The following is a 25,699-nucleotide window of genomic DNA, read 5'->3' on the forward strand; positions in this document are numbered from 1 at the left end:
GCTAACTAGATAGTCTATAGATACTTTAAGTTCAATATATTTAAAAATAAAAGTTGTTCTATTATCCAGTTTTTTTTTCTGCAGTTGCCTGAATTAGAAAACATCTTTGATGCCTCTCTTAATTCATATCCCTTTGTTTACCAGATTTGTTAATTCTCCCTCTTATATGTCTCTGAAATCTATTCATTTCTCTTTTATTACCCTGTTCCACAAATGCATTACTTGTCTATTGCAATAACCACTTAAGAAATCTCCTTGCTTCCCATCAATCCACTTTGATTACTGTCATTAGAATTCTTCTAAAATATTTATCTGCTTATATATGCCCAGTGGCTCTCAATTACTTATATAATGAGGTTATACTCATTAGGATGCATATATGGACCTTCTCTTTTTGACCCGACTCTACCTTACAGCCCCTTCTCTCACTGCTTCACCATACACATTCATACACTCTGGCCACTCTGACACAGACGAAGTGTGTAATTACCTGAATATGTGGAGAACTTTCGTGTTCTGCTTCTCAGCTTCTTCATCTGGGATACTGTTTATTCTTTTATCTGCTTTGCAAATAATATCTAATTTATCAGTAAGATCATGTAATTCATTGGCATAGCACTTAAATGGAGCTCAAGACTGACACATTCTACATTCTGTTGTTCTTAAGTTAAATAAAATGAAGCAAATATAATTTTTTTTTTTTTTTTTTTTTGAGACAGGGTCTCACTCTGGTGTCTAGGCTGGAGTGCAGTAGCGTGACCATGGCTCGCTGCAGCCTCGACCTCCCAGGCTCAAGCAATCCTCCCACCTCAGTCTCCCAAGTAGCTGGGACTACAGGCATGTGCCACCAGGCCTAGCTAATTTTCTTTATTTTTTGTAGAGATGGAGTCTCCCAAAGTTCTGGGATTATAGGCATGAGCCACCATGTCAAGCTAAATGCAGATTAGTACCAGAAATCAACAGTGAATCTGGTCTGTGTGTCCAAAAGTCAAAGTACTAAATGGGGAGTCATGGCTAGTATTAAAACATGACTAGAATACACCAAGAGTAAATGTGGGGAAATACCAAAAGACATTATCTGAAGTGAGCCTAAAGATCAGAATCCAGGAAATGTAAGGTTTAATGAGATAATTTTGAAACAGTGGGGATTCTAAATTGAGTCATTCTAACTATAATTGCTTTCAGTGAGATTCTCATATGTGCATTGGTTGGTGTTCCAAGGTATCTCAAAGATATTATAAATAGCACCTGATATCCCCTTTCTCTTCGCACAGATTCCTCAAACTGGGGCAAGTTCTGCAGTACATATTGTTGTAGGAAGACCTAGTTAAGAATGTTATGATCGTGTGTGGCAGGGTCCAAGGTTATTCTTCAGTTCTATAATTTTCTCTCTACCCAGTAGTGGGTTTTTCCCCAGCTTCAGGTGAGAGACTCATATCACTTTTGCAGTGGTTCTCAATCTAAGGTAGTAATACACTCCTGTTTCACAGCATTTAGAAATATATGGGGTTTTTAGTGCTGCCATTTTGGCAGTTAGTGCCTTAGTGGAGAATTTTATACATTTTGCAGTGTTTGAAGCAGTCACTCAATGAAACTTTTAGTTCCTTTATTGAACAAAACTGAATCAGTAATTATATCCTAGTTCCCTAAACTGGTATTACCAGTGAAGGACAAAGGATTTTTTACTCAGTTTCTAAGATGGCTGGATAAAACAGGGAAGGCAGAAGATCCAAACATGATCTCAGGCAGAAGTACTTCCTGGGGCTTCATCATAATTAGTCTTTATCTGTTAAAACATACAAGTTAGGTGGGTCCTCAGAGTCTAACCTCAGGAGTGCTAGATGTGGGTGGAATGCAGTATTAAGATCAAAAGCCATGGTTTTGGAGCCGTATGTTTCTGTTTTACTGTGAGGGATGCATTCTCGTAACATGGTTTTGCAATAAAGGATAAGATGGCTGTCCTTTCCTGCTAGTACCAGTAATCAACAGTGAATTACTTTGAACATTCTTAATATTCTTGATCTGATTTTTGGTTTATAAGTGGTATTGAAGGTAGGTGTACTTTGATGTGGAAGGTATGTGTATAAAAAGTGATACGAATTGAGATTTAAGGACCAAAACTATATAGTATGGCAAACGGTAGCACAGAATTACACAAGAAGACCCAAACAAGAGCAAAATAGACCAAGTTCTGGTTTCCAGAAATGGTGACAAATTGTTAATAAATTGTCTAGTACAGTACTGTATAGACTTATGAAGATTAGCAAAGACTATGGAATGGCTGGTGGGAAGCATCTTTCCCCGTTCAGTATGCATGGATTTTTCTGGATTCAGTTTGATTATCCTTTTTAAATAATAATGATGAATAAACAGTAACTTTTTGTTAGCACTCAGCATATTCCAGATACTGTGCTAAACTCTTACATAATCATAATTCATCCTCATAACCCACCTTTGAAACAAATGCTATTACCATTTTACAGATGAAGAGAATGAGGCTTTTAGAGATTCACATGTTTTGCCTGAGATAATGTACCTACAAAAATAGTTGCTGGGTTTTTTTCTGTTGTTTTTTGAGATGGAATTTTGCTCTTGTTCTGCAGGCTGGAGTGCAATGGTGTGATCTCAGCTCACTGCAACCTCCAATTAATGGGTTCAAGCCATTCTCCTGCCTCAGCCTCCCAAGTAGCTGGGATTACAGGTGCTCACCACCATGCCCAGCTAATTTTTATATTTTTAGTAGAGACAGGGTTTCACCATGTGGGCCAGACTGGTGTCAAACTCCTGACCTCAAATGAACCACCCGCCTCAGCCTCCCAAAGTGCTAGGATTACAGGCGTGAGCCACTGCACCCGGCCAGTTGCTGGGTTTTAATCCTAGCTCTGTTTGACTCCGAAAATTACTCTTAATATTACTGCACATAACCATTTATAAACAGTTACAATTATCTACCTAGAAAACACTAAAAAATAAACTCAAAAATGATTAGAGTTTATAGGAAAATTTAGTAAAGTGCCTAGTTATAAAATAAAGGAAAAAATCAATTATTGGTCAAAATATAACTGAAGATGCTTATAAAGTAATAGTGGGTGAAAATTCTTTGATAACGTAGAAATTTGTATTTATGAACTTTCTCTAAAGATTTAGCGTGCCTAGTTTTGCAATGTGGAAAAACCTCAAAAAGTTTCATCATTTATCAATAGTTTTTTTTCTCCCTATTCTTCATGTAAAACCTTATAAATGATCTGAGCTGTGTTTTAATTTGCCCTCAGCAAATGAGAGACTTATGCCTAGACCCCAAGAAGAAAACTCCTACATATTTGACCAACCCCAATGAGAAATAAATGTACTTCATCATGAGTAAAGCTAATGCTTACATATAGTTTGTGATTTTTCTTTTTAAAAAACAATTTTATCTTGTTAAAATGTTATTTAACCCTATTCTGTATTATTTCTAAAGCTTAATATTATCTTTACTGTTTAGAAACTAACACAATCTGTAAAACCATTAATATGATGATAAAAATAATTTGTCAAAGAGCATATATATTCATTATCATCACAGTACTTTTTTAAATGTTCAACTGTATTTAATTTCAATGATGAGTCCTGTGAGAGATTATTATCTTTTTGTATGTTCAGTTAAGAGTTTGTATCTGATTTAATCCACTGATTTTTGCAGGCTCAAAAAACTCAGAAACCACCACAGAAACCAGCCCCTGCAGTTGTTTCTGTAACTCCAGCTGTCAAAGATCCATTGGTTAAGAAACCAGAAACTAAACTGAAACAAGAGACAACTTTTCTAGCATTTAAGAGAACAGAAGTCAAGGTATAGTAGATTCTATTTTTATCTAAGATTATATCTTAAAGTTTAGTTAACTAAACAATAGTTGCCTGATAAAAAATTTAATGAGAAACTTTATATACTAAATGGCTATATTTTAGAAATTAAGACTTTACTACTATTATATTAGGTAGAAAGGGAACATTTATATCATTAATTAATCTCTAACTCTGCTGTTTTTCTTTTTATCACAAATAGGAGCAGTCTATGATCATTCCAAAATGATATTCTTTACCATTCTCATCTGGTTCAATACTTATCTCCAATCAGAAATCTGGTTTAAATTCAGGCTAGGTGCCATGACTCATGCCTGTAGTCCCAGCACTTGGGGAGGCCAAGGCGGGTGGATCACCTGAGGTCAGGAGTTCGAGACCAGCCTGGCCAACATGGTGAAACCTCGTGTCTACTAAAAATACAAAAATTAGCAAGGCGTGATGGTGGGCACCTGTAATTCCCAGGCATGGTGGCGGGTGCATGTAATCAGCTACTTGGGAGGCTAAGGCAGAAGAATTGCTTGAACCCCTGAAGCAGGGGTTGCAGTGAGCTGAGATAGTGCCATTGCACTCCAGCCTGGGTGACAAGAGCGAAACTCTGACTCAAAAAAAAAAAAAAAAAAAAATCTGGTTTAAATTCAAAATACCTCTGCCCTCAGTAGCAACAGTTTTGCCCCCCACACTACTTGAGCAGAGTGGTCTTGTAATTTTTTTTTCTCCCTTCTTATTGGCTATTGAAGGATTTTTCTTGCTTTGTCTTGTTTTGTTTCTTTATAATAAACTTTCAGTCCCTTATACCAAGGGACCACATTGTCTAGAGAGAGTATCACCTTTCTCATTCCTAAGGTTGCATCCTTGAAATCATACTACATTATTCTTATTATCTTGGCATTTTTATATCATGAAAAAATAATTTTCTAATCTAATTTTATAACAAAAAGAAGACTTCTACTGAGGTACACATTCCAATGTTAAGCATAGCACTAAACATGTAAGAAAAAAATATTAGCCTCAAATTCTCAAAGATTGACCTGAGAAAACTCTAAAGTTATTACCTTATCTAAGTGACTGTAAATAGTAAGCTTAATACCCTTGATATGATGAAAAAGATTATGAATATAAAGTACTTTTAAAAACTTATTGATAATTATATTTGGAGGTTATTTTTCATTTTAATTTGCCCGGGAAGATTTGCTATCCAAGGCATATCCATTATTGATTTGTCATATAGGAACTTGGTGAATTGGAATAGAAGAAAGAATGACCAGTTTATTGAAAGTAATTAGAGTTGCTGTATTCTGCACATAATCACTTTTTAGGAGATTTTTAGACTAATCTGTTACTACTAAAGTTTATTTTTAGAAAATTTAACATGAAATCATTTTATGGCAAACAAATTAAAGCCTTTGCTGTTATATTTGTTTTGATAAAGAGGTTTTGTGTTTTTTAATAAAAAATTCACTTTTTATAAAAGTGAATAAATTTATACCATAAAAAAATTGTTCCCATTCACATATAAAAAGCAAATGTCTTTTCTAACTTGCCCATCTAGCAAATAGGCAAAAAAATATTTATAGTTAAAAACTTGAGAAATTTGTTTTCTATGCTGAAATAGTAAGAAATCACTTGGTCTCCATTGTTTGTGTTATATTACTCTTATGTGTCCTGATAGTATTATAAACCATCTGTCATCCTGTTGAAAAGTAATACTAAGCAACAGCAAGTCATTAAAATGAAATGCCAGACACATAGAACTTGCTTTCTTGCTTGTACTTCCTAAGTGTTGGTCTTGTAATTACTAAAGATGGGTTTTCCTTTGTGAAGTTTGTTGAAAGATCATTTAACCATATGGCAGACAGTTTTATCTTTAATAGCAAGAAAAGGAAAAAAAAAAGTTAGGTGTTTCATAACTGAAAAGTAAATGTTTACTTCTTGACTAACTTTTTCTCTCATTGCTGGTATATATTCCTCTAGGAATGTATGGTTTATGTAGTTTTTCTCTGGATAACTTCGTAAGATAATTAATATATTACTGTAAGAAAACATCCTATCAATTTTCAGAGTATATGGACAAATATCTGGATTCCTTCTCTTATAAAACAAAGATCTCAGAACTCTATTTTTGTTACTTTTCACATTGATTAAAAATGTATGCATGCAGACAATATTGAAGGCTACCTTGATTTCAAGAGCTCAAAATGTTTCATCAACTATTTCAGAGCAAAGTTCTAAATTATAACTGGATATATTTTAGGTATAACTACCATTTTTTAAGTAGGATATTATTTTGTAAAATTTTATCTCTTATCTATATATGAACTTAACACTTTTGTGAATCTTCTTAAGAGTGTAAAGGTAGAAAAGGTGTCAATAAGAAGTTCAATTCAAAATTAATTTGAACTACGTACATTTGTGCCTAATGTGAAAGTGAAAAAATATATTCTTGTGTGAACAAGAGCAATATGTGTTTATATAGTGGCATTGGTATCATTGTGAGCTTCTGATTAGCCAGGGAAGTTAATCAGAAAAGTTGAAGGGTTATACCTTTATTAAATATATCAGAGAGTGAGATCAGTCCTACCGAAAATGTCACTGTGCAGCCTAATGAGGCAATTGATAAAATCCTTATTAAAGGAGCAGGAGACTTTTGTATGATAGTTTAACTGGAATCATGGGCAAATTGTGAAACTAAAATCATGAGACCTTTTTAATACATCATGCAAGTTGTACACTTCCAAGTAATTAACTTTTCATATATTTTGTACTCCTGTAACTGTTGCTCAAAATTTAGGAGAACATTTTTTTAAATGGGTTTAGAATCTATACAGCTGTCTTCTTTCTCTCACACAGTCACTCAGTAAATAAACATTGACTGAATCTCTTCATCTTGGATATGTTCTCCTGAATATTCTGGGTATGGGCATTTTTGCCCCTTAAGGGTGAATTAAATTTTTGAAATGATCCCTAGTTATTTGGAGCAAAGTCTAAAATAATTAGATGTTTAATTAAGCTAGATAATACTTTGTTGGGTAAAAAGTATATTAAAGCACTAAATCTGGTTTTCAGATATAGCTTAGAATTGAATCTAAAAGCAATTCTCAAGAGGGAATTTCATATATTTTCTTTTGGAATCATTAGAACAAGAATATGGTATCAAAAATTTTCTGTTTTGGAAATGATAATATCCGCTAGATACAGATAAGTTTTGTTCTGTGTGGTTTTTCAGATCTGCTTCATAAGAACCTAATTTGGTGGTGTGATTTAAATTTCCCAATTCATAACTTAGATATAAAAAGTCTAATGAGTTTTTGTATATTCAAGGATGTTTATATAGGTATTGATTATACTTGGCTCTAATGTAATATTTACCTTATTTTTTTAGACATCCACAGTTATTTCAGGAAATTCTTCTAGTGCCAGCGTTTCCTCGTCAGTAACTAGTGGCTTAACTGGATGGGCAGCTTTTGCAGCCAAAACTTCCTCTGCTGGTCCCTCAACAGCAAAATTGAGTTCAACAACACAAAACAGTACTGGGAAACCTGCTACCTCATCAGCTAACCAGAAACCTGTGGGTTTGACTGGTCTGGCAACATCATCCAAAGGTGGAATAGGTTCCAAAATAGGTTCCAATAACAGCACTACGCCCACTGTACCATTAAAACCACCTCCACCTCTAACCTTGGGTAAAACTGGCCTTAGTCGCTCAGTTAGTTGTGACAATGTCAGCAAAGTAGGTCTTCCTAGTCCAAGTAGTTTAGTTCCAGGAAACAGCAGCCAACTAAGTGGGAATGGAAATACTGGAACATCAGGACCTAGTGGAAGTACTACTAGCAAAACTACTTCAGAATCCAGCAGCTCTCCCTCAGCATCCCTTAAAGGTCCAACTTCGCAAGAATCACAGCTCAATGCTATGAAGCGATTACAGATGGTCAAGAAGAAAGCTGCCCAAAAGAAACTCAAGAAGTAATGTGGCCAAGTAGGTTTTTATATCATATTAGCCTAAAGATGAAAGGCTTATTATTAAGATATCTGTAATATACTGTAATTTAATAAAAGTCTTCATAATCAAATTTCTATTGTTTCTTGCCTTAAAATGCTAAATATATATAACAAAACTTGGAAATGTTTATTTTAAATCAGTCTTCAACATTTTTATTTTAATGATTTCCATAGTCTGTGAAAACAATGATTAGAATGACTGGTTCTCGATGAGAACTTCAGAAGATTGATAGCATCTGTGAATTTAAGGAAAAAGAATTAGTTCGTCTTCTAGCAAAGCCCCAAGAGTTGATCCTGATGAATGAGGTGCCTTATGTGGTGGCAGGGATGACCCAATATAGTTTTTCTATTTTCCTACCCGTATTCTGGGTGTTCATTTTCTGTGCTAGCCCCATTTCAACTGACTCTCCCTTTCCCTCCCAATTATTTCATCTTTTTTAAAATTATTTTTCATTATTGATTTCTCATATCAATGGATTTTCCTAATTGATTTATCATACTTCATATTGTATCTTTACCTTTTTTTATCACCTCATTTCAGTTATTGAAGGATACATCTTTTTCCAATAAATTGTGAACTCTCTTGGTGTTTAATACAGTATTTTTTCTCAAGTTGCTCACTTTACCTACATTGCCAATGCAATATATGCACATAGTACATAATAAATGTTGAACTTTGATTCATCCTGGTTATGCACATTCCTGATAAGTTTTGGAGAAAAATATCATTTCCCAAGGGTCTTTGCAGATAAAAATGTATGACTTGTTCACACACTGATGGCTTCTTCCTATACCATGAAAGAAAAGGCTATCTTACTTAGTGCTCAAAATGTTATAGTATTTTACCTAATTTTAGCTAACTTTGTATACAATAAGCTCCTATATAATGATTAATTCTTGAGATTGTTTTGTACATTGTTAACCCGTTTATGTGAGAGGTTGCAAATTTTTTTGATGAAAAATCAGACCTTGGAGATGACCTTGAACAGTAGGATATAAATAACTCCCACAAGCTGAGGATTGCAATAATGGAACACTAGGCATAAATGGGTTAAGTCAGAAAATGTGGAAAGTCTGAGTTGTTGTCTTACTTGCAAGCTAACAAATTAACCAGCAATTGTTGCACATGTATATTCTGAGAGAAGATAGGCAGCCCTCTGCATCAGAGAAACAGTTTTTCACAGCAAAAAAACTGGATATCCAACAAATTCCCACATTCACAAGGACTGTGAACAGCCTGTTCCATCAACCTTAATGTGTGCTACTAAATCTTCACTCTACAGATCTCTAATCTCAAACTGTCTTCCTTAATCCCTAGGTTTTTCTAACAGCATTATTCTGAAGTATATTGATAGGTGATCTCTATAAACACAAAGCTTTTAAAATTAAGCTTGGTCTTTTTTTTTTTTTTAAAGGAAAGATTATTATTTTAAACTGCTCTCTTAAATAATGGTGCTAAATTATTTGTAGTAAATTAGAATCCAGGATTGAGAATCCATTATCTCAATCATTATCTCAATAGGCAGTAAATGTCTATTACCCCATATGTAAATAATGAATTATCTCAATCCTACAGAGACTTTTGCTTTGAGAAACAGATTTATTGTGATAAAACATCAATTTGACATAAAACCCAATTTCCCTTCGGGGTCAAAGAAACCAAAAAATACATATCCATAATTGTTTATAGTTCAAAACCAGTTTGGACTAAACAAAATTACCTGACATAAAAACTCAGTTCAGCAACTATAACAGTTAACGTAACCTCTGTACCTACAAAAAAAATGAAAGCAGTAATGTTTATTACAGTTCACACACTGGCACTTGAAATGAAAACATTTATCCCATCACAGAAAACACGTGCTAGATAGAGTTGAGAAGAGAAGCAATTATTTTAATTTCTATTGTACCTCAGAGGGAACTTTAGTTTAGGAGGTAACTTATCTTTCACTGAGTATGGCTCTTTGTATAGATAATATGTGCATACATATATTTAGGTTATGTACATATGTATAAGTACACATATACAGTATTAGCTCAGTTTGGTATTTTATAGAGGTATATTTGGTATTAGAGTTTAAATTGTCTCAAGGAGCTTTTAGACCTTGATTTTTTTCATATCGTAAAATGAGCTACAAGACCCTTTAACTGAGCAGTAAAGAAAGTAGCCAGTTTTATATAAATAACATTTATTATTTTATGATCATTTTATTTAGTTTGTTATGTGCAGATGTTTTCCCCACTAGAATTTAAGTGGTGTGAAGGGAGGGATCTTGTTTGTCTTTCACAGCATTGTATTCCCACTGTAACTCTCAATAAATACTGGTTCAATGAATGAATGGACAGATAAGCAAGTGTGCTAACAAGTAAGCTTTTAGGATTGTACATTTTAATGTTTTAATGCCATTAGTAGATATGTGGTTACTATCATTTTTCTATTTTGCATATCATGATTTTTGTAAGGTTATATAACTATAGATTTTAGTGACTTAAGGAAAAGAAAAGGGAAAACACTAAAAGAAAAGGCCTTAAAATCAGAAGACCTGGTTTTAAATCCCAGTCCCTCCATGTGAGTTCCTCAATTTCCTCCTTTATAAAACATAGATGATAATGAGATGTCCTTCAAGTCCATAGTGGATCTGAAGCGGGGGCTATTATTTTCTGTGAGACCAAGAAGAATGTAACTGACATGGCCATGAATCCACACAAAACAGAATGCACTGTGTTTACATGGGACATTGCACAGTCACAAAGATAAATTACACTACAAGGCTTCAGAGAGGTAATTATAAAGTTTTGGTGGCAACCAACGTGGCTCCTTGTGGTTTGGACATTCCTGTAGTCGACCTGGTGATTCAAAGTTCTCCTCCTCAGGATATTGAGCCCTATATCCATATCCATCTCTCTGGATGCACAGGTAGAGCTGGACAGACAGGAGTTTGTATATGGTTTCTTGTTTGTTTGTTTGTTTTTTGTTTTTTCAGACGGAGTCTTGCTCTGTTGCCCGGACTGGAGTGCCGTGGCGCGATCTCGGCTAACTGCAGGCTCTGCCCCTGGGTTCACACCATTCTCTTGCCTCAGCCTCTGAGTAGCTGGGACTACAGGCACCCGCTACAATGCCCGGCTAATTTTTTGTATTTTTAGTAGAGACAGGGTTTCACCATATTAGCCAGGATGGTCTCGATCTCCTGACCTTGTGATCCGCCCACCTCAGCCTCCCAAAGTGCTGGGATTACAGGCGTGAGGCACCGCGCTCGGCTTGTATATGTTTTTATCAACCAAGAGAAAGAGGTCAACTAAGATACGTGGAACAAAAAACAGGAATTACTTTTAAACATGTAGGTGTTCCTTCTACAATGGATTTAGTTAAATTTAAAAGCATGGATGCCGTAAGGTCTCTGGCTTCCATTTCTTATGCTGCTGTTGATTTTTTCCAACCATCAGCTCAGATACTGATAGAAGAGAAAGGGGCGATGGATGCACTGGCTTCAGCTTTGGCCCACATTTCTGGCGTATCAAGCTTTGAACCATGATCTTTAATCAACTCTGATAAGGGTTTTGTGATCATGACTCTGGAAAGTCTAGAGGAAATACAGGATGTCAGCTGTGCTTGGAAAGAACTTAACAGAAAGCTGAGTAGTAATGCAGTGTCTCAGATTACCAGTGTGCCTCCTGAAAGGAAATATGGGTGTTTGCTTTGATATTCCTCCAACTGAGTCAGAAAGGCTACAGGCAGAGTGGCATGATTCCGGCTGGATACTCTGAGTGCCAGCTAAATTATCTGAAGTTGAAGAATATTATGATGGAAACATCTTCTAATTCCAGACAGAGGAGAGGCTGGTCATGTGGGTCAGGTGGTCAGTCTGAGGGCGTCACTCAGGAAGTTGACAAGGTGGTAGAAGACAAAGTGGAATAGAAATCGATCAAGAAGTGGGGGCCACAAACGGAGTTTTAACTGAGTATTTGACAGTTAATCTACCAGTGTGAGCTTGCCTATTTCTACCTAATCATGTACATTATCCACCAAAATTAGGTCATCATAGTTGAGGTATGTGTCTGCTATTAGCAAAGAAGTTGATAGTATTTTTATAAAAATGTATTTCACAAGAATGGTTGTAAACACATCTACTTATCCAGTTATACCTTTGAATAAAAAAAAAAAAAAAAAAAAAAAAAAAAGAGCCCTGGCTGAGGGGGAGGTCTATTTAGATGGTTGGAAGCCTTAAGTTTTATTTTTTATTTATACTACCTAAGTTTAAGTCCAGGCCCACCACTTACTAGCAATGTGATTTGGATTAAATTACTTTACCCTTTTGGACTATGGTTTCTTCATAATGTTTTGAGTATTAAACAAGTTGCTACATATAAAGCACTTAGAACAATGTCTGGCATATAGTATGCATTTAGTAATGTTATATGTTAATATCAAGTTATTCAGTTTTCTTTTAGTTCAAAACATATAAACAAAATATTAACAAAATACATTATCAAAGACTTCTAGTTGGTGATATATTCCTATTATGTATATTTGATGTATACTCTGGTTTACACATATAGATGTGTAATTCATATCCACATATGTGTATAAAGCTACATGATATATATGGTTTATATGTATGTATATGAACATGTATGCATTTGCAAGAGAGCAATATGAAAAACAAAAACATTTGAGGCAAAATACATCATACAGTAAAAAAAAAAAGTAAATTGAAAAACCTTTGGATCCAACCTTTCTTGATGATAGAAGGATATAATTACTCTTTCAAAAGATCTTCACTTTTAAGTAGTCGATAGTTGAAGCTTGGGTCATTTGCTTTGCTATTTCTGTTGGCTTAGTATTTCTTTCAACATGTATCCTTTATAATACATTCTTGCAATAACCCTGTTAGGAAGTACAGTATTCCTGAAAACCCAGTAGAGTATCAGTTTCTGTAGTTTGGAGGTTTCTTGCTTTCTGGTCCAAAGTTTTGTAATGTCAGTTTTATGAGGTAGTCAATCAATAACTTGCTGGAAAATAAAAGTCGAAGTCTTATTTTCTTAAGCATAAGTCATCTTTCCAAGGTAGTTAGCGGGCACATATCCTTTCTGCCCTTGAGCTTCAGCTAACCACCACTCTTTATTGCCACTTAGGTCACAAAACCTAAGTATATGAACTCTCTGATATTCCTGAAGGCTGAGTTCATGGTCACTCCGTGCTTGAAAAGCATGAACTGCATAGAAAATCTAGACAAAGAAACAAATGACATTATTGGAATTGGAACCTGAATATTAAGAGAAACATTATAAGAGTTTCCAAGCTTTTAGAAGCAATGCTAAAGTTTTCTTATTTTTCCAAAGTCACATTGTCCAACTCCTTCTATTGGATGTATTTTGCTAAAATATGACCCAGGTGAGAATGGAACGAAATAGGTATTGTCATTATTCTGTTAGGAGGAGTATAAATTATCCATGCTTGAAGGCAACTTGGCAGTTTCTATTAAAAGATTTTTAATAATGTTAAAATGTTAATTCCTTATGAATCAAAATAGCTTGAAGAATCTCTTCTACAGAAACATTGGCAGAAATTTTTGCATACCAATGTTACTGGATTACCCATACAAATGGCAAAAGTGGGAGAGTAGTAGGAATATCACTAGAAGTTCAGCAAGAGCAAAATAGTTAAATTCCAGACCCTCATACTAAGGAAATTTGTAGTCATTAAAAGCAGTGCAGGCTGGGCACGGTAGTTCACACCTGTAATCCCAGCACTTTGGGAGGCCGAGGTGGGCAGATCATGAGGTCAGAAGTACAAGACCAGCATGACCAACATGGTGAAACCCTGTCTCTACTAAAAAATACAAAACTTAGCTGGGCATGGTGGTGTGCGCCTGTAATCCCAGCTACTCAGGAGGCTGAGGCAGGAGAATTGCTTGAACCTGGGAGGCAATGGTTGCAGTGAGCCAAGATCGTGCCGTTGCACTCCAGCCTGGGCGACAGAGTGAGACCCTGTCTCCAAAAACAAACAAACAAACAAACAAAAACAAACAAGAAAAATGATGCTGTTTGAGACTAATAATATGGGAAACACTTATGATAAAATTGTAAACCTTAAAAAGAACAAAAAATTTGATGTACATTATAAGTGTAATATTGTTATTGTTTCTTTGAATGGTACAATTATAGCTGATTTTCATTTTTACTTCCTTGTTCCCTTCTTTTTTTCCCAAACCTTTATAATGACAATGTATTAAATTTATAACTTTAAAAATTATTTTGTGACCTAGAATAATAAAATATTTCAGTCAAAAGAATTTTTTCTGACCTCAAAAGAATCCTTTATAATTATTAAGTGTGTAAGAAGCCCCAAAATAAGTGTTTAGTTATTCTTCCAATAAAATCATAAGATTGATAATGAAAATGTTTAGTTATGGCATAAAATTAAGCAATTGGCTTAATTTATTCCCATTCATTTATTTAAGCAACATATATTCCCATTCATTTATTTAATGAAAATGTTTCTAGTACCTACTAAGTACCAGGTATTATTTTATTGGCGAACTTACAGCTTAGCCAGGAAAAGAAAATGCCAGTGAACAAAACAAAACACACCAAAACAGCAACAACTCTACACACAGATGATACATCAGCCAATGGTGAGCTGGATTTTGAAAGAAGTTATCTTTCATAAATGACAAAGCTGACAAAAGGCATGAATATGTCATATTTGAAGGTACAGAGATGAATACATGAAAACAACATACAGGAAAAGACAAGCAGATTAACTCTCAAACTTGAGGTTCAATATATAAGGGAAACTATGAGAAATAAGATGACTTCATTACTTCATTAAGCAGAAAAAGAGAATGGGTACTGTGGAGAGGAGACTATAGCTGTAGCTGAAGTTGTTATTTAAATATTAAACTTATTTAACTTTTGATGAAACTTTGATTCCATTGATTGGTATATTGATTTATCAACTAATATGACCTGCTCCCCAAGGAAAGAACCATATTGCCATGGTCTGAATGTTTGTTTCCCCTCAAAGTTTATGTGTTGAAAGCCTAATCCACAAGGTAATGCTATTAAGAGGTGGGGCCTTTGGGAGATGATCAGCCTTCAGCTTCCTGAATGGGATTGGTTTCTCTTTAAAAGAAACCTGAAAGAGACCCTTCACCCCTTCCACCATGTGAGGGCCCAACAAGAAGGTACTACTCTATGAACCAGAAAGTTACCCCTCAGCAAATACCACATAAACTGCTCTCTTGATCTTGGACTTCCAGCCTCCACAACTGTGAGAAATAAATTTCTGTTGTTTATAAGCCAACCAGTTTATGGTATTTTGTCACAGCAGCCCAAATGGACTAAGACACACATTTAATTAAACTTTTCTCCATTGACCACATTGTGGTACAAAGTATGAATTCAAATATTGATTGATTTGACCTGAAAATTAGTAGGAATATTCAAATATTTATTGAAAGGCATGGCTATCATACAAGAGATCATCTTGTATCATAAAAGATACATACAAGAGATTGATGAACATGGTCAAATTATTACATAATTTTTTAAGTAAACAAGAAAATTAAAAGTACTATAAATTCTTTAGCAATGGAGTGGTAGCAATAATAAACACCTTTTATGGAGTGCATGGCAGTTATATGTTAAATGTGCTTTGTCCTCAACAACCCTACGAGTTGTGCTTACAGAAGAAACATATTTTTAATTATAGAACTAATTGGTGCTGCTATGACCAATATCTTCTAACTTCAAATCCTGTGCTTGGTCTATTTCTCATAATGCTTTAGAGACCAAACTCTTGTTCTAGCAAGTATGTACAGAGTGTATTCTTGCGGAGAGGGACTGGAGTTTCTAGTATATTGTAGACGGTGTTGTTTTGTTGTTTAGAAAGTGAAAACATTGAATAAATCCACAGGAACAGAATGGAAGATTTGGTTTGCAAAAGTATTTGGGAATGTAATGTACTATAATACATCTGAAACATTTGTAAGAGCCTGCATTAGTAGTTGGTAATCATCTTTTATAATTTTTATAAATAATAGGTAATGCTTTACCAATGCAACTATAGATGTTTTAGCAGGTTAGATAGCCTACTAATAGAACATTTCTAAATATTTGTGGTAGTCTTTCACTTTAGCAGAATTCTCTCAAGTGATATATAAACTCTTCCACCTAGATCTGTTTGGTATGAAATTATAGTTTATATTCTAAATATTAAATATATATTCTCATGCAATTGTAAATTTAAAGTACAAAATTATATACTTTCAATGCTTTAGATAACCATGACCCAAAATTTATTTGGGATGAGCACTTTTTAGTTTTTATATAATTTATGTTAAATGGGGGCATATATTATATACTCGAAATGGAAGTAAGCTGCTTTTAAAGAGGCAGCAGTCTATTTTCAGTCTCTTTTTAAAGTCTCCTTTTTAGTATTTTTAGTCTCCTTAATGTTAGACTACAAGTTATAAATTTTAACATGTCATGCATTTAAGAACTGTAAGATTTCTCATTATCTTCAATATTTTAATTGTTTTAGTCTGTATCTTTCTAATCTTAAATGCTACGTTTTGGTCCAGGCACATTAATTACAATGTTGTTAATTTGAGCCATTATCACCTAATTTTCTTCTGTTTTTCCTTGGCACTTTTAAAAATTTATTTATTGATTGCTTCTTTGTACTCTATAAAGCTCTAACTCATTTTATGTGCAGTATTCTGTGAATACAACTCCATTTTCTATCACACTTACTTTTTTTTTTATAACACTGTATTTTTGACTCATACCTAATTTATTACCCACTGCTTATAACCACCAGATCTTTCTCTGTGGTAACATTCCCAGTTCGGCATTCCCTTATTCTACATTTGTGCATTTAATTTTCCTTCTTCAGTGAGCCACATTACCTGTCTTCACTGAATATCATTTTATTTTTATCCCAATTCTCCAATTAACAGCAACAAAAGTCATAATATATGTTAATCTTCTTTTCTAAAACTAAAAGGTAGAGAATCAGCATTTATGGTATATCATACGTATCTCTAGAAACTAAGATGGTTATATTGCATGAAAAATGCTCATTATTCTTTCTCACCCTTCAGGAGCAAGCTTTCATGTTCTTCACTTAACAATTATATGTTTTAATTACACAAGCAATTTTGATGAAGAAAAAAATTTTTAATAAAGTTAAGCAAAACAAAATCCACCCAACTGCTATTAGCATCTTCTTTTCCTTCCTCCCATCTTCCTCTCTTCCTTTCTTCCTTCTTTCCTTCCTTCCATTTTTGTGTTCTACCTACCTACCTGAAGTGGTAATAAAAATGGACTTATAGTATACATAACTTTGCAGGTGGTTTTCCACCTCATACTATTTTTGAAAATCTCTTCATGTTAATAAGTCAACTTTTTGAAGCACTTTCTAAACAATGACACAGTAGGCATGTAGCATCGTCATCATAGGTAGTTGAAAATGTAAAGATGAACGTGGGATTGGTAGCAAAATGACTACTTTTTTTAGAAGTCAAAAATTATATTTTCAATATTACTTACATGGAAAAAGAAAACAGCACTGATTCTCAGACACTGAACTGCCCCCCAAAACTGGGTTTTAGCCATTATTAAACCGAGTGCTTTTTGAGAAGTGCCAAGGACAAGATTCTGCTTGCCAAACAAGGCATCTTAGACACTCTGGAAGGCAGAATTCTAGGATGGACCCTGAGAATCTCACCCCCTACTGTACATGGTCTGCATAATCTCCTTCCCTTGATTGTGACTGGAACTTCTTAATAGATGTGCTATTACTCCTGTGAGTAGGCTACACTCTCTAGCAAAGGTAAAGAGATTCTGCAGAGGTGCTTGTTAAAGTCCCTAGGAAATTGACTCTGAGTTAGTCAAAAGAGGGATTATCCTGGATGGGCCTGACCTACTCAGATGTGACCTTTAAAGTGCATTGAGGCCTCCTCTGAAGGGAGAGATTTAAAGCCAGAGAGATGCTCACCCACTGACTTTGAAGAAGCAAACAGCCATGTTGCAAACTGCCTATAGAGACAGCCACATGGCAAGGATTTGAGGGCAGCCTCAGGTTGTTGAAAGTGGTCTCTGGCTAATTGCCAACAAGAAAAAGGAGTCCTTAGTCCAACCGGAACAAGAAACTTAATTCTACCAATGACCATGAGCTGGGAAGGGAACCCCCAGTTTCAGAAGCAATAAAACCAGCAAACACCTATATTTCAGCTACATGAGATGTTAAGCAGGGCACCCAGCTAAACCGTGCTTGGACTCCTGACAACAGCCCCTAAGAAATATGTTTGTATTGTTTTAAGCCACCAGGTTTGTGGTAATCTGTTATGCAGCATGGAACACTAATGCAGAGCAGGCCATTGCTATTTGATGGACAAAAGGAGAGAATACCTTAGAATGGGAAGGCATATCTACTTGAATGCTTTTGTTATATTCTTTGATATAGCAAAACAACAGAATGAAGAACTTAAAAATTAAGATCCTTGGTATAAATCGGTACCGCCAGGTTGTGAATATCCAGTCACTCATCCCCATTATTCAACAAAGGCTCCAGAACATAATTTTGGGGGAACTTTTTTATAGCAGTCTCTCTTCTTTCTTGAGGTGGAGAATGGATAAGCAAGTTAAACTTCTACAGCAGTGATTTCTAACATTTTAGATAAAAATTTCTTTTAAAAGTCTGTTTAAAAAGGTAGACTTATTTTATCATAGATGTGTATGTATGCAAATAAGCACAATATTTCCAACGTATTTGAGGAGATTCATGAAATCCTCCCAAAACTCATTCATAGACCACTTCAGGTCCTCGCATTCAGGTTAAAAATTCAGCTCTGGTATAAAAATCATGGAGCCACTAGAATCTAAATTAGTTTGAAATTGCCTATATTTGAATGATCTTTAGGGCCCTGAAGATACCCCCTGAGTATGAGGTAGAGGCCACCTGTCCTTTGTGTCAGGGTCCACTAGAACCATCAATAAAACCAGACTACATCCTACAACACCCCTTGGCAACATGCTATAGCAATTCTGGAGGAAATCAAAAAACATGCTACCACAGTAGGAAGGGAAAGGGAAATAAATGATAACCAAAAGTGGCATCCAATTAAGCCAGTACAAGTTTCCGCTGATGTTCCTGATAATAAAATAAAATCAAGAACAAAAGTCTAAATAGCCACCCAGAAAACTGCTTTGTAGGATACCGCAAATGTGAAATGTTACAACATGTACTGTATTCTCATTGTTGGTAAAGAAGATATAATTTTCTTCCACTTTCAATCACATTACAGGGACCTCTATACTGTATTGACTTATACTATCACACCACAAATACAGAGGTTAATCATTTTCTTCTCCCCACAACTTCTAAAAGCCAACAGAATGGAAACATCAGCCCTGGGGCAAGAATTAGGAACAAAATATAATCCTTTCTCTCTGTTTTCAATGAAATATTATGCATTATGCATTACAGGGGGAGTCTGGAAACCACTGGCCTATGTGCGTCTATTGACTGGAGTTAAGACATTAAGGGAGGTATCTCTATGCAGCCTTTTCTTCTTTTCTTCCTTGTACTGAAGTTTCCAACAGGTGCATCCTCTTCCTCATCTTGCAGTAAGTTTATTGGGACAGACTTTGTCCATGCACCGGGTTCACCTTCAATTTGAGTTGGGTAATTTCTACTCTGAGGGAAAGTATCAGGGATTCCATGTGCTACAGATCCAAGATGCATCTTCAATCCCGTTTTACTAGTAATAATGCTTATACATGCTTATATTTATATTCCTGATGCTATGCCTATTTTGAATTGGTGCCAAACTCAGAGGAAAAAGAAAGTAAATAACAATTTATGAAGAGATGCCATTAATATATTTTTTGTTTTGAAATACTATCTCATTTTTTTCTTCTCTTGGTAATGGAAATCTCTAATGGACCTAATTCACATTATATATATTGATAGGATTGCTTGCAGAAAATTGCTTTGAAGTACCAGCTAGTAGGAACTAAATGCAGTCTCATACTACGAACACCAGGCAGAAAGAGTCTATGTGAGGTGCTTAGTCCAAAGTCCCTGTAGAGCCAAGTAAGAACTAGAACTCAACATCAAGCCAGCTTTAGAGTGTGTTGATAAATTTGGCTCTCAGATTTCTGTCCATCTAGGTTATTGAGACAAGGCAAAGTCTGACAGGACATTTAATCAGGTACATAGATTTCACTGATAAAAATGCATTAGTTAGCATTGTAATATGTCTTTTAGAAACTGAATAAACCACAGAGTGAACAAGTAATAGAGAAAGAGTGTTTTGAAACTTCAAGAGAGAAGGGCAGTAAGAACACATAGTAATGCCCAGACAAGTTAAGAGTCAGTTATAACCAGGAGAAAATATTTGCAAATTATATATCTGATTTAAAAAAAAATAAAACTTGCACTCAGGTTTATAAAGAATTTTTACAATGGGAAAATAAGAAGGAAAATGACCCAGTTTTTTTTTTTAACAGGCAAATATTTGAATAGACATTCACCAAAGGAAATAAAAGAATGGCAAATGAGCACATGAAAAAATGTTCAATAGCATTAATTTTTAGGGAAATGTACACTAAAACCCCAAAGAGATACCACCTCATACCCACAAGATGGGTCTCATTAAAAAGACAAATAATAACTAGTGTTGACAAGCATGTGAAGAAACTGCAACCCGTAACCCTCATACTTTGCTGGTAGAAAAGTAAAGTGGTGAGGCCACTTTGGATAACAGTTTGGCAGTTTCTTAAAAATTTAAATAAAACCAATAAGGAATTACACTTCGGAGTGTCTACTCAAGGGAAATTAAATTCACACAAAGACTTGCACACAAATATTCATAGCAGCGTAATTCATAATAGCCCCAAACTAGAAGTTACCCAAACTAGAAGGTGAGTGGATTAACAAAATATATCCACAGAATGGAATAATAGTAGGCAATAGAAAGCAACAAAGTACATATACATACGACAACATGGAAGACTCAATACATTTTGCTAAGTGAAAAAAAGTAGCTGTAAAACATCACGTATTGTACAATTTTGTTTATACAAAAGATACAGAAAAGGCAAATCTATGGAGACAGAAAATAGGTTAGTGTTTCTTTGGGGTTGGGGTGGGAAAGAGGAGGGACTACAAATGGGTGCAAATGATTTTTTGGAATGAAAGAAATGTTTTAAAATTGGATTAAAGTGATGGTTGCACAACTTTGTAAATATACTAAACTTGCACAACTTTGTAATATATACTAAAAGTCATGAATTGTACACTTAAAATGGATGAATTATGTGATATGAATATAAGATATTGATAAGCTGCTTTTGGAAAAAAAAAAAAAAAACACCAAACCAAAAAAAAAAAAAAGTGTCATGAATTGGACAGCAATCAGTAACTGTTAATGAAAGAAACTGAATAGATACCATACTTTTGGAGGTCAGCATGGCAATGTCTATAAAGACTTTAAATGTATATACCTTTGACCCTCTAATATTTTAGGAATTTGTTTTACACTTATATACTCATATAAATGTACAAAAATAGATGGACAAGGCCCTTCCTTGAAATATTGTTTGAATTTTTTAAAAGCCCAAAACATTCTACATATCTATTATTAGGGTGATAGTTACATAAGTTATAATATATCCACAAAATTAAATGCTGTGTTGAACGTTTTAAGGAATAAGATAGCTATTTAGGTTTAATTGTGTCTAAGATATATTGTTAAATGAAAAAAAAAAACCCTATAATATACCATATATGATATGTTTCCCACTGGTATAAACGTGTTTGTATATGCACAGAATATACAAAGGATATATCCAAGCATTGTCTCTGAAGAGTAGGACAGGGGGAGGAGGACTAAAAACTTTACTTTTTAAAATTATTGTTATTTTTAAAGACAGGATCTCCCTCTGTTGCCCAGGCTGGAGTGTGATGGCATGATCATGGCTCACTGCAGCCTCGACCTCCCTGGCTTGTGCGATTTTCCTACCCCAGCCTCTCCAGTAGCTGGGACTACAGATGCGGGCAATCATCCTTGGCTAATTTTTTTGATTTTTAGTAGAGATGAGGTCTCACTATGTTACCCAGGCTGGTCTCAAACTCAGCTCAAGCAATCCTCCCACCTCAGCCTCACAAAATGCTGGGATTACAGGCATGAGCCTCCAAGCCCAGCTTACTTTTAAGTTATGTATGCTTTTCTACATTTTAACTTCTCTATCTATCTACACATATACATACACATATACATAACCTCTACAAAAATAAATTTAAATAAATTATTAATATAACACTAAATAAAAAGTAAGGTAAATAAATAAAGGAATTAGTTAGATGGTCACCACTGGGGAATGAACAGTTAAGTATACTGAAACTTTCTGATATAGCAAAAACAAACCCGGCACTATAACGAACATACCATTTTGCAAAAAGATTGTACCAGTAGCCTTTGCATTAGTGCAGTGAGGGAAATACAGCTCTTAAAAGTTTCAGTATAGAACAGCCTGACCAATATGGTGAAACCCCGTCTCTACTAAAAATATGAAAATTAGCCGGGCATGGTGACACGTGCCCGTAGTCCCAGCTACTCCGGATTGCTTGAACCTGGGAAGTGGAGGTTGCAGTGAGCTGAGATCGTGCCACTGGACTCCAGCCTGGGCAACAGAGCAAGACTCCATCTCAACAACAACAACAACAACAAAAAAGAAAGAAAGAAAAAGTTTCAGCATATAGTGTGTGGCATTATACATGAGATTAAAATGGCCAATTACTAGATAGCTCAATGAAGATATTGCTCTTAGAGGAATCATGGACGATTTCCCACATGCTATTGATGGCAGCAATCTGTTCAGTATTGAACTGCTTTTTTTTGATGGGGGAGTATAAAAAGACACTTTGCTTTAAGTATGTAACAGCAGGGTAGTAATAGTAATAGCTCCTATTTATTGTGTATCTACTTTGTGTTGGCTACTTTACATACACACTTTATCTCCAATCCTTTGCTTTATTTAAGGAAACAGGCTCAGGGAATTAAACTCCTTGCAAAAAGATCCACTGGAAGTATGTGCTAATAGAGCCAGGTCTCCTTGATGTCAGAGCTGACCCTTTTCCACCAAGTGTTACAGTAACATAGTAGAGAGAGACTTTCATGATTTCAACAACCACATATTTTTACATCAAATTTTTACCTGTTCGTCTACTTCTTGAAAACTGTCAACATCAGTACCATTTGTTTCAAACTTTCCACATGTGCCACTAAGAGATGAGCTGCTATCACCAATGCTGCTTTCTGAGGTGCCTGTGACACTGTCACTAGCTGGCCGAGAAGACACAAAGAGGCTGATGTTCTCAAAATCATCATCACAGAACCTGTTCTCAGTATCCACTTTCTGCATTTTTGCTGGATTGTAGGGTTTTAGGAAGGAGGAATAAACATATCCTTTCACATCTGGATGGGAAATAAAAAGAAAGAACCAAGTTCATGGGTATACTCTTCCCAAACATGAGCTCAGAGAAGCACATGGAGGTCCCTCAGAAAATCTCAGTTTAAAGAAGAGTGATAGTTCTAGGGAAAAACTTACTTCCTGTGTCCACAAGCCACCTGCTTGTACTCCCCAGTGGATCTTTCTGTTCTATCACAGCCACCAACTCTCCTTCCAGAAGATTGATGTCATATTCTTGTGTAGCATTGCACTTGCGCTTAGCTTGATAGAGTTCCTCTGCACTATATGTGGATAGAAGTTTGGAGCGATGAATATCAGTTTGACGTGGCATTTCTGGCTGGGAGAAATAAGGAGAAGTTTTGGTTTAGATAGATAAATAATCAAATCCTCATGGAGTTGGTAAATAATTTTTCCCTGGAGATTTTTAAAATGTAGAAGTCATATATTTTTAGAGGATTATTTCAAGGTGCAGGCATAGAGCAGGTTATTATTGTGAAGTACCCAGCTCACTTATTCAGTGAAAAATGTCTCTAGTAAGCACAGGAGGGCAGTGTTGTAGAGAAGAAATAACAAGAATAAGAAGGCAGAGGTTCTAATCTCTCTTGGATGTTGCACAACCATTTTTAACTCTTTGCCATTCTGTAGACAATCCCTTGCATATTAAGCACTTGATAAATAATATTGAATTAAGTACATTGTACATGTAAATGTCTTTATCTGGGAAATATCATCAGTAAATTAGACAAGAATCAAGAGGCTTATACTCCCCCATCAGCTCGGGCCCTAAGAGACTTTGAGAAAGCCACTTATCTCTGGGGCCTGGTATGCCTTATGTAGAAAAGGAAAGGGCTCGACTATATGATTTATCTTTATAAAATCTTATTCAACAAATATTTATTGAGTTCCTCCTACCTTGTGACAAGCACCATTTTAGTCATCTAGGCATTTTAGGGACATATTATGTACAAAGCAGAAAAAAAAATCCATGATCTTATGGAGCTTATGATATATAGGATAGAAATGTACAAGAAATTCTACACATACATAAATTATAGGATATTAGAATGAGATAAGTGATCTGGGAAATAGTATGATAATACGACTTGGACAAGGCAAAGAGGTGAAAGTTACCACTGTCATGAATGCTGCCAAACTCACCAGAATCTGCACAGGCTTCTTCTTTTCAAAACTGAGTTTCCTCTCAATAAAGGTGGCACTGTTTTCTTTCACACAATTCAAATTTTGGACCTCTTCTAGTACTTGATTCTGAATCTCAGAAATGCTTGAAACCAACAGTGGCACCTATAGGTAGAAATAAGATGGCATTGTTTCCAGACAACGAGATAATCATATCAGGTGTTAAATGTATTGAGTTGTGATGAACAGTTGAGGAGGTGTATGATAGTTCCATTGTGAAAAGTTAGGGCAACGTTAGAACTTCTAGATAAATACGGTCTAATTTATTGTCGCTAGAAACCCCACAAACATGACAGGGATTTTTTTTAAGTTTCAAGCCTAAATAAAAGAACAGAAGAGAAAAAATAGCAATGAAGTCTTGGAAGAAAAGCTCAGGAGCTCATGACAGTAGATGCCTCCCTTGTGGTTGGGTAGGATGGTGGCAAGGGAAAGCAGCTAAAAGAAGGAGCACTGATTAAGAGCCTGTGCTGGTTTTAAAACAAATTCTTCAACAATGCTCCCTACAAAGAAATGGAGTTTTTATCCTTACCCCTCAAAAACTGGGTAAGCCTGGCATAGTGGCTCATGCTGTAATCACAGCCAACAGCGAGGCTGAGGTAAGAGGACTGCTTGTGTCCAAGAGTTTGAGACCAGCCTGGGCAACGTAGCAAGACCCTGTCTCTAAAAATTTTTAAATCTTAGCCAGGCATGGTAGTGCATACCTGAAGTCCAGCTAATCAGGAAGCTGAGGCCAGAAGATCACTTGAGCCCAGGAGTTCAAGATCAGCCTGGGCAACTAGTCACTACTAAAACAATTTTTTTTTTTTCAGGTTGGAGTGCAGTGGTGTGATTTTGGCTCACTGCAACCTCCAACTCCCTGGTTCAAGTGATTCTCCTGCCTAAGTCTCCCGAGTGGCTGGGATTACAGCCACATGCCACCACACCCAGCTAATTTTTTTTCTATTTTTAGTAAAGACGGGGTTTCACCATGTTGGCCAGGATGGTCTCGATCTCCTGACCTCATGATCCGCCCACCTCGGCCTCCCAAAGTGCTGGGATTACAGGCATAAGCCACCGCACTTGGCCTGCTACTAAAAATTACAAAAAGAAAGAGAAAGAAAGAAAGAAAGAAAGAGAGAGAGAGAGAGAGAGAGAGAGAAAGAAAGAAAGAAAGAAAGAAAGAAAGAAAGAAAGAAAGAAAGAA

At 35.5% G+C, this 25,699-nt stretch overlaps 2 protein-coding genes and 1 pseudogene across 3 annotated transcripts in view; 2 read left to right on the plus strand and 1 right to left on the minus strand.

Moving 5' to 3' along the window:
* The window catches only part of INTS12 (integrator complex subunit 12), a 25,879-nt gene extending 17,972 nt beyond the window's left edge, over positions 1-7,907 (plus strand). For both annotated transcript variants that reach the window (XM_011966323.1, XM_011966322.1), the window contains 2 exons: positions 3,683-3,829; positions 7,220-7,907. In XM_011966323.1, coding sequence (XP_011821713.1) covers positions 3,683-3,829; positions 7,220-7,804 — 732 coding nt within the window. In that variant the 3' untranslated portion in view covers positions 7,805-7,907. The remainder of the gene's footprint in view (positions 1-3,682; positions 3,830-7,219) is intronic.
* Positions 7,804-11,795, plus strand: LOC105529235 (annotated as a pseudogene).
* A 1,081-nt stretch (positions 11,796-12,876) lies between these two features.
* The window catches only part of ARHGEF38 (Rho guanine nucleotide exchange factor (GEF) 38), a 136,645-nt gene continuing 123,822 nt past the window's right edge, over positions 12,877-25,699 (minus strand). The window contains exons 11-14 of the mRNA XM_011966325.1: positions 24,478-24,621; positions 23,458-23,656; positions 23,065-23,324; positions 12,877-13,062 (exon numbers count right to left, since the gene is read on the minus strand). Of these exons, the coding sequence (XP_011821715.1) occupies positions 12,877-13,062; positions 23,065-23,324; positions 23,458-23,656; positions 24,478-24,621 (789 nt within the window). The remainder of the gene's footprint in view (positions 13,063-23,064; positions 23,325-23,457; positions 23,657-24,477; positions 24,622-25,699) is intronic.

Source organism: Mandrillus leucophaeus, unplaced genomic scaffold (assembly GCF_000951045.1).
Source record: "Mandrillus leucophaeus isolate KB7577 unplaced genomic scaffold, Mleu.le_1.0 Scaffold756, whole genome shotgun sequence".
Lineage (NCBI taxonomy): Eukaryota > Metazoa > Chordata > Mammalia > Primates > Cercopithecidae > Mandrillus > Mandrillus leucophaeus.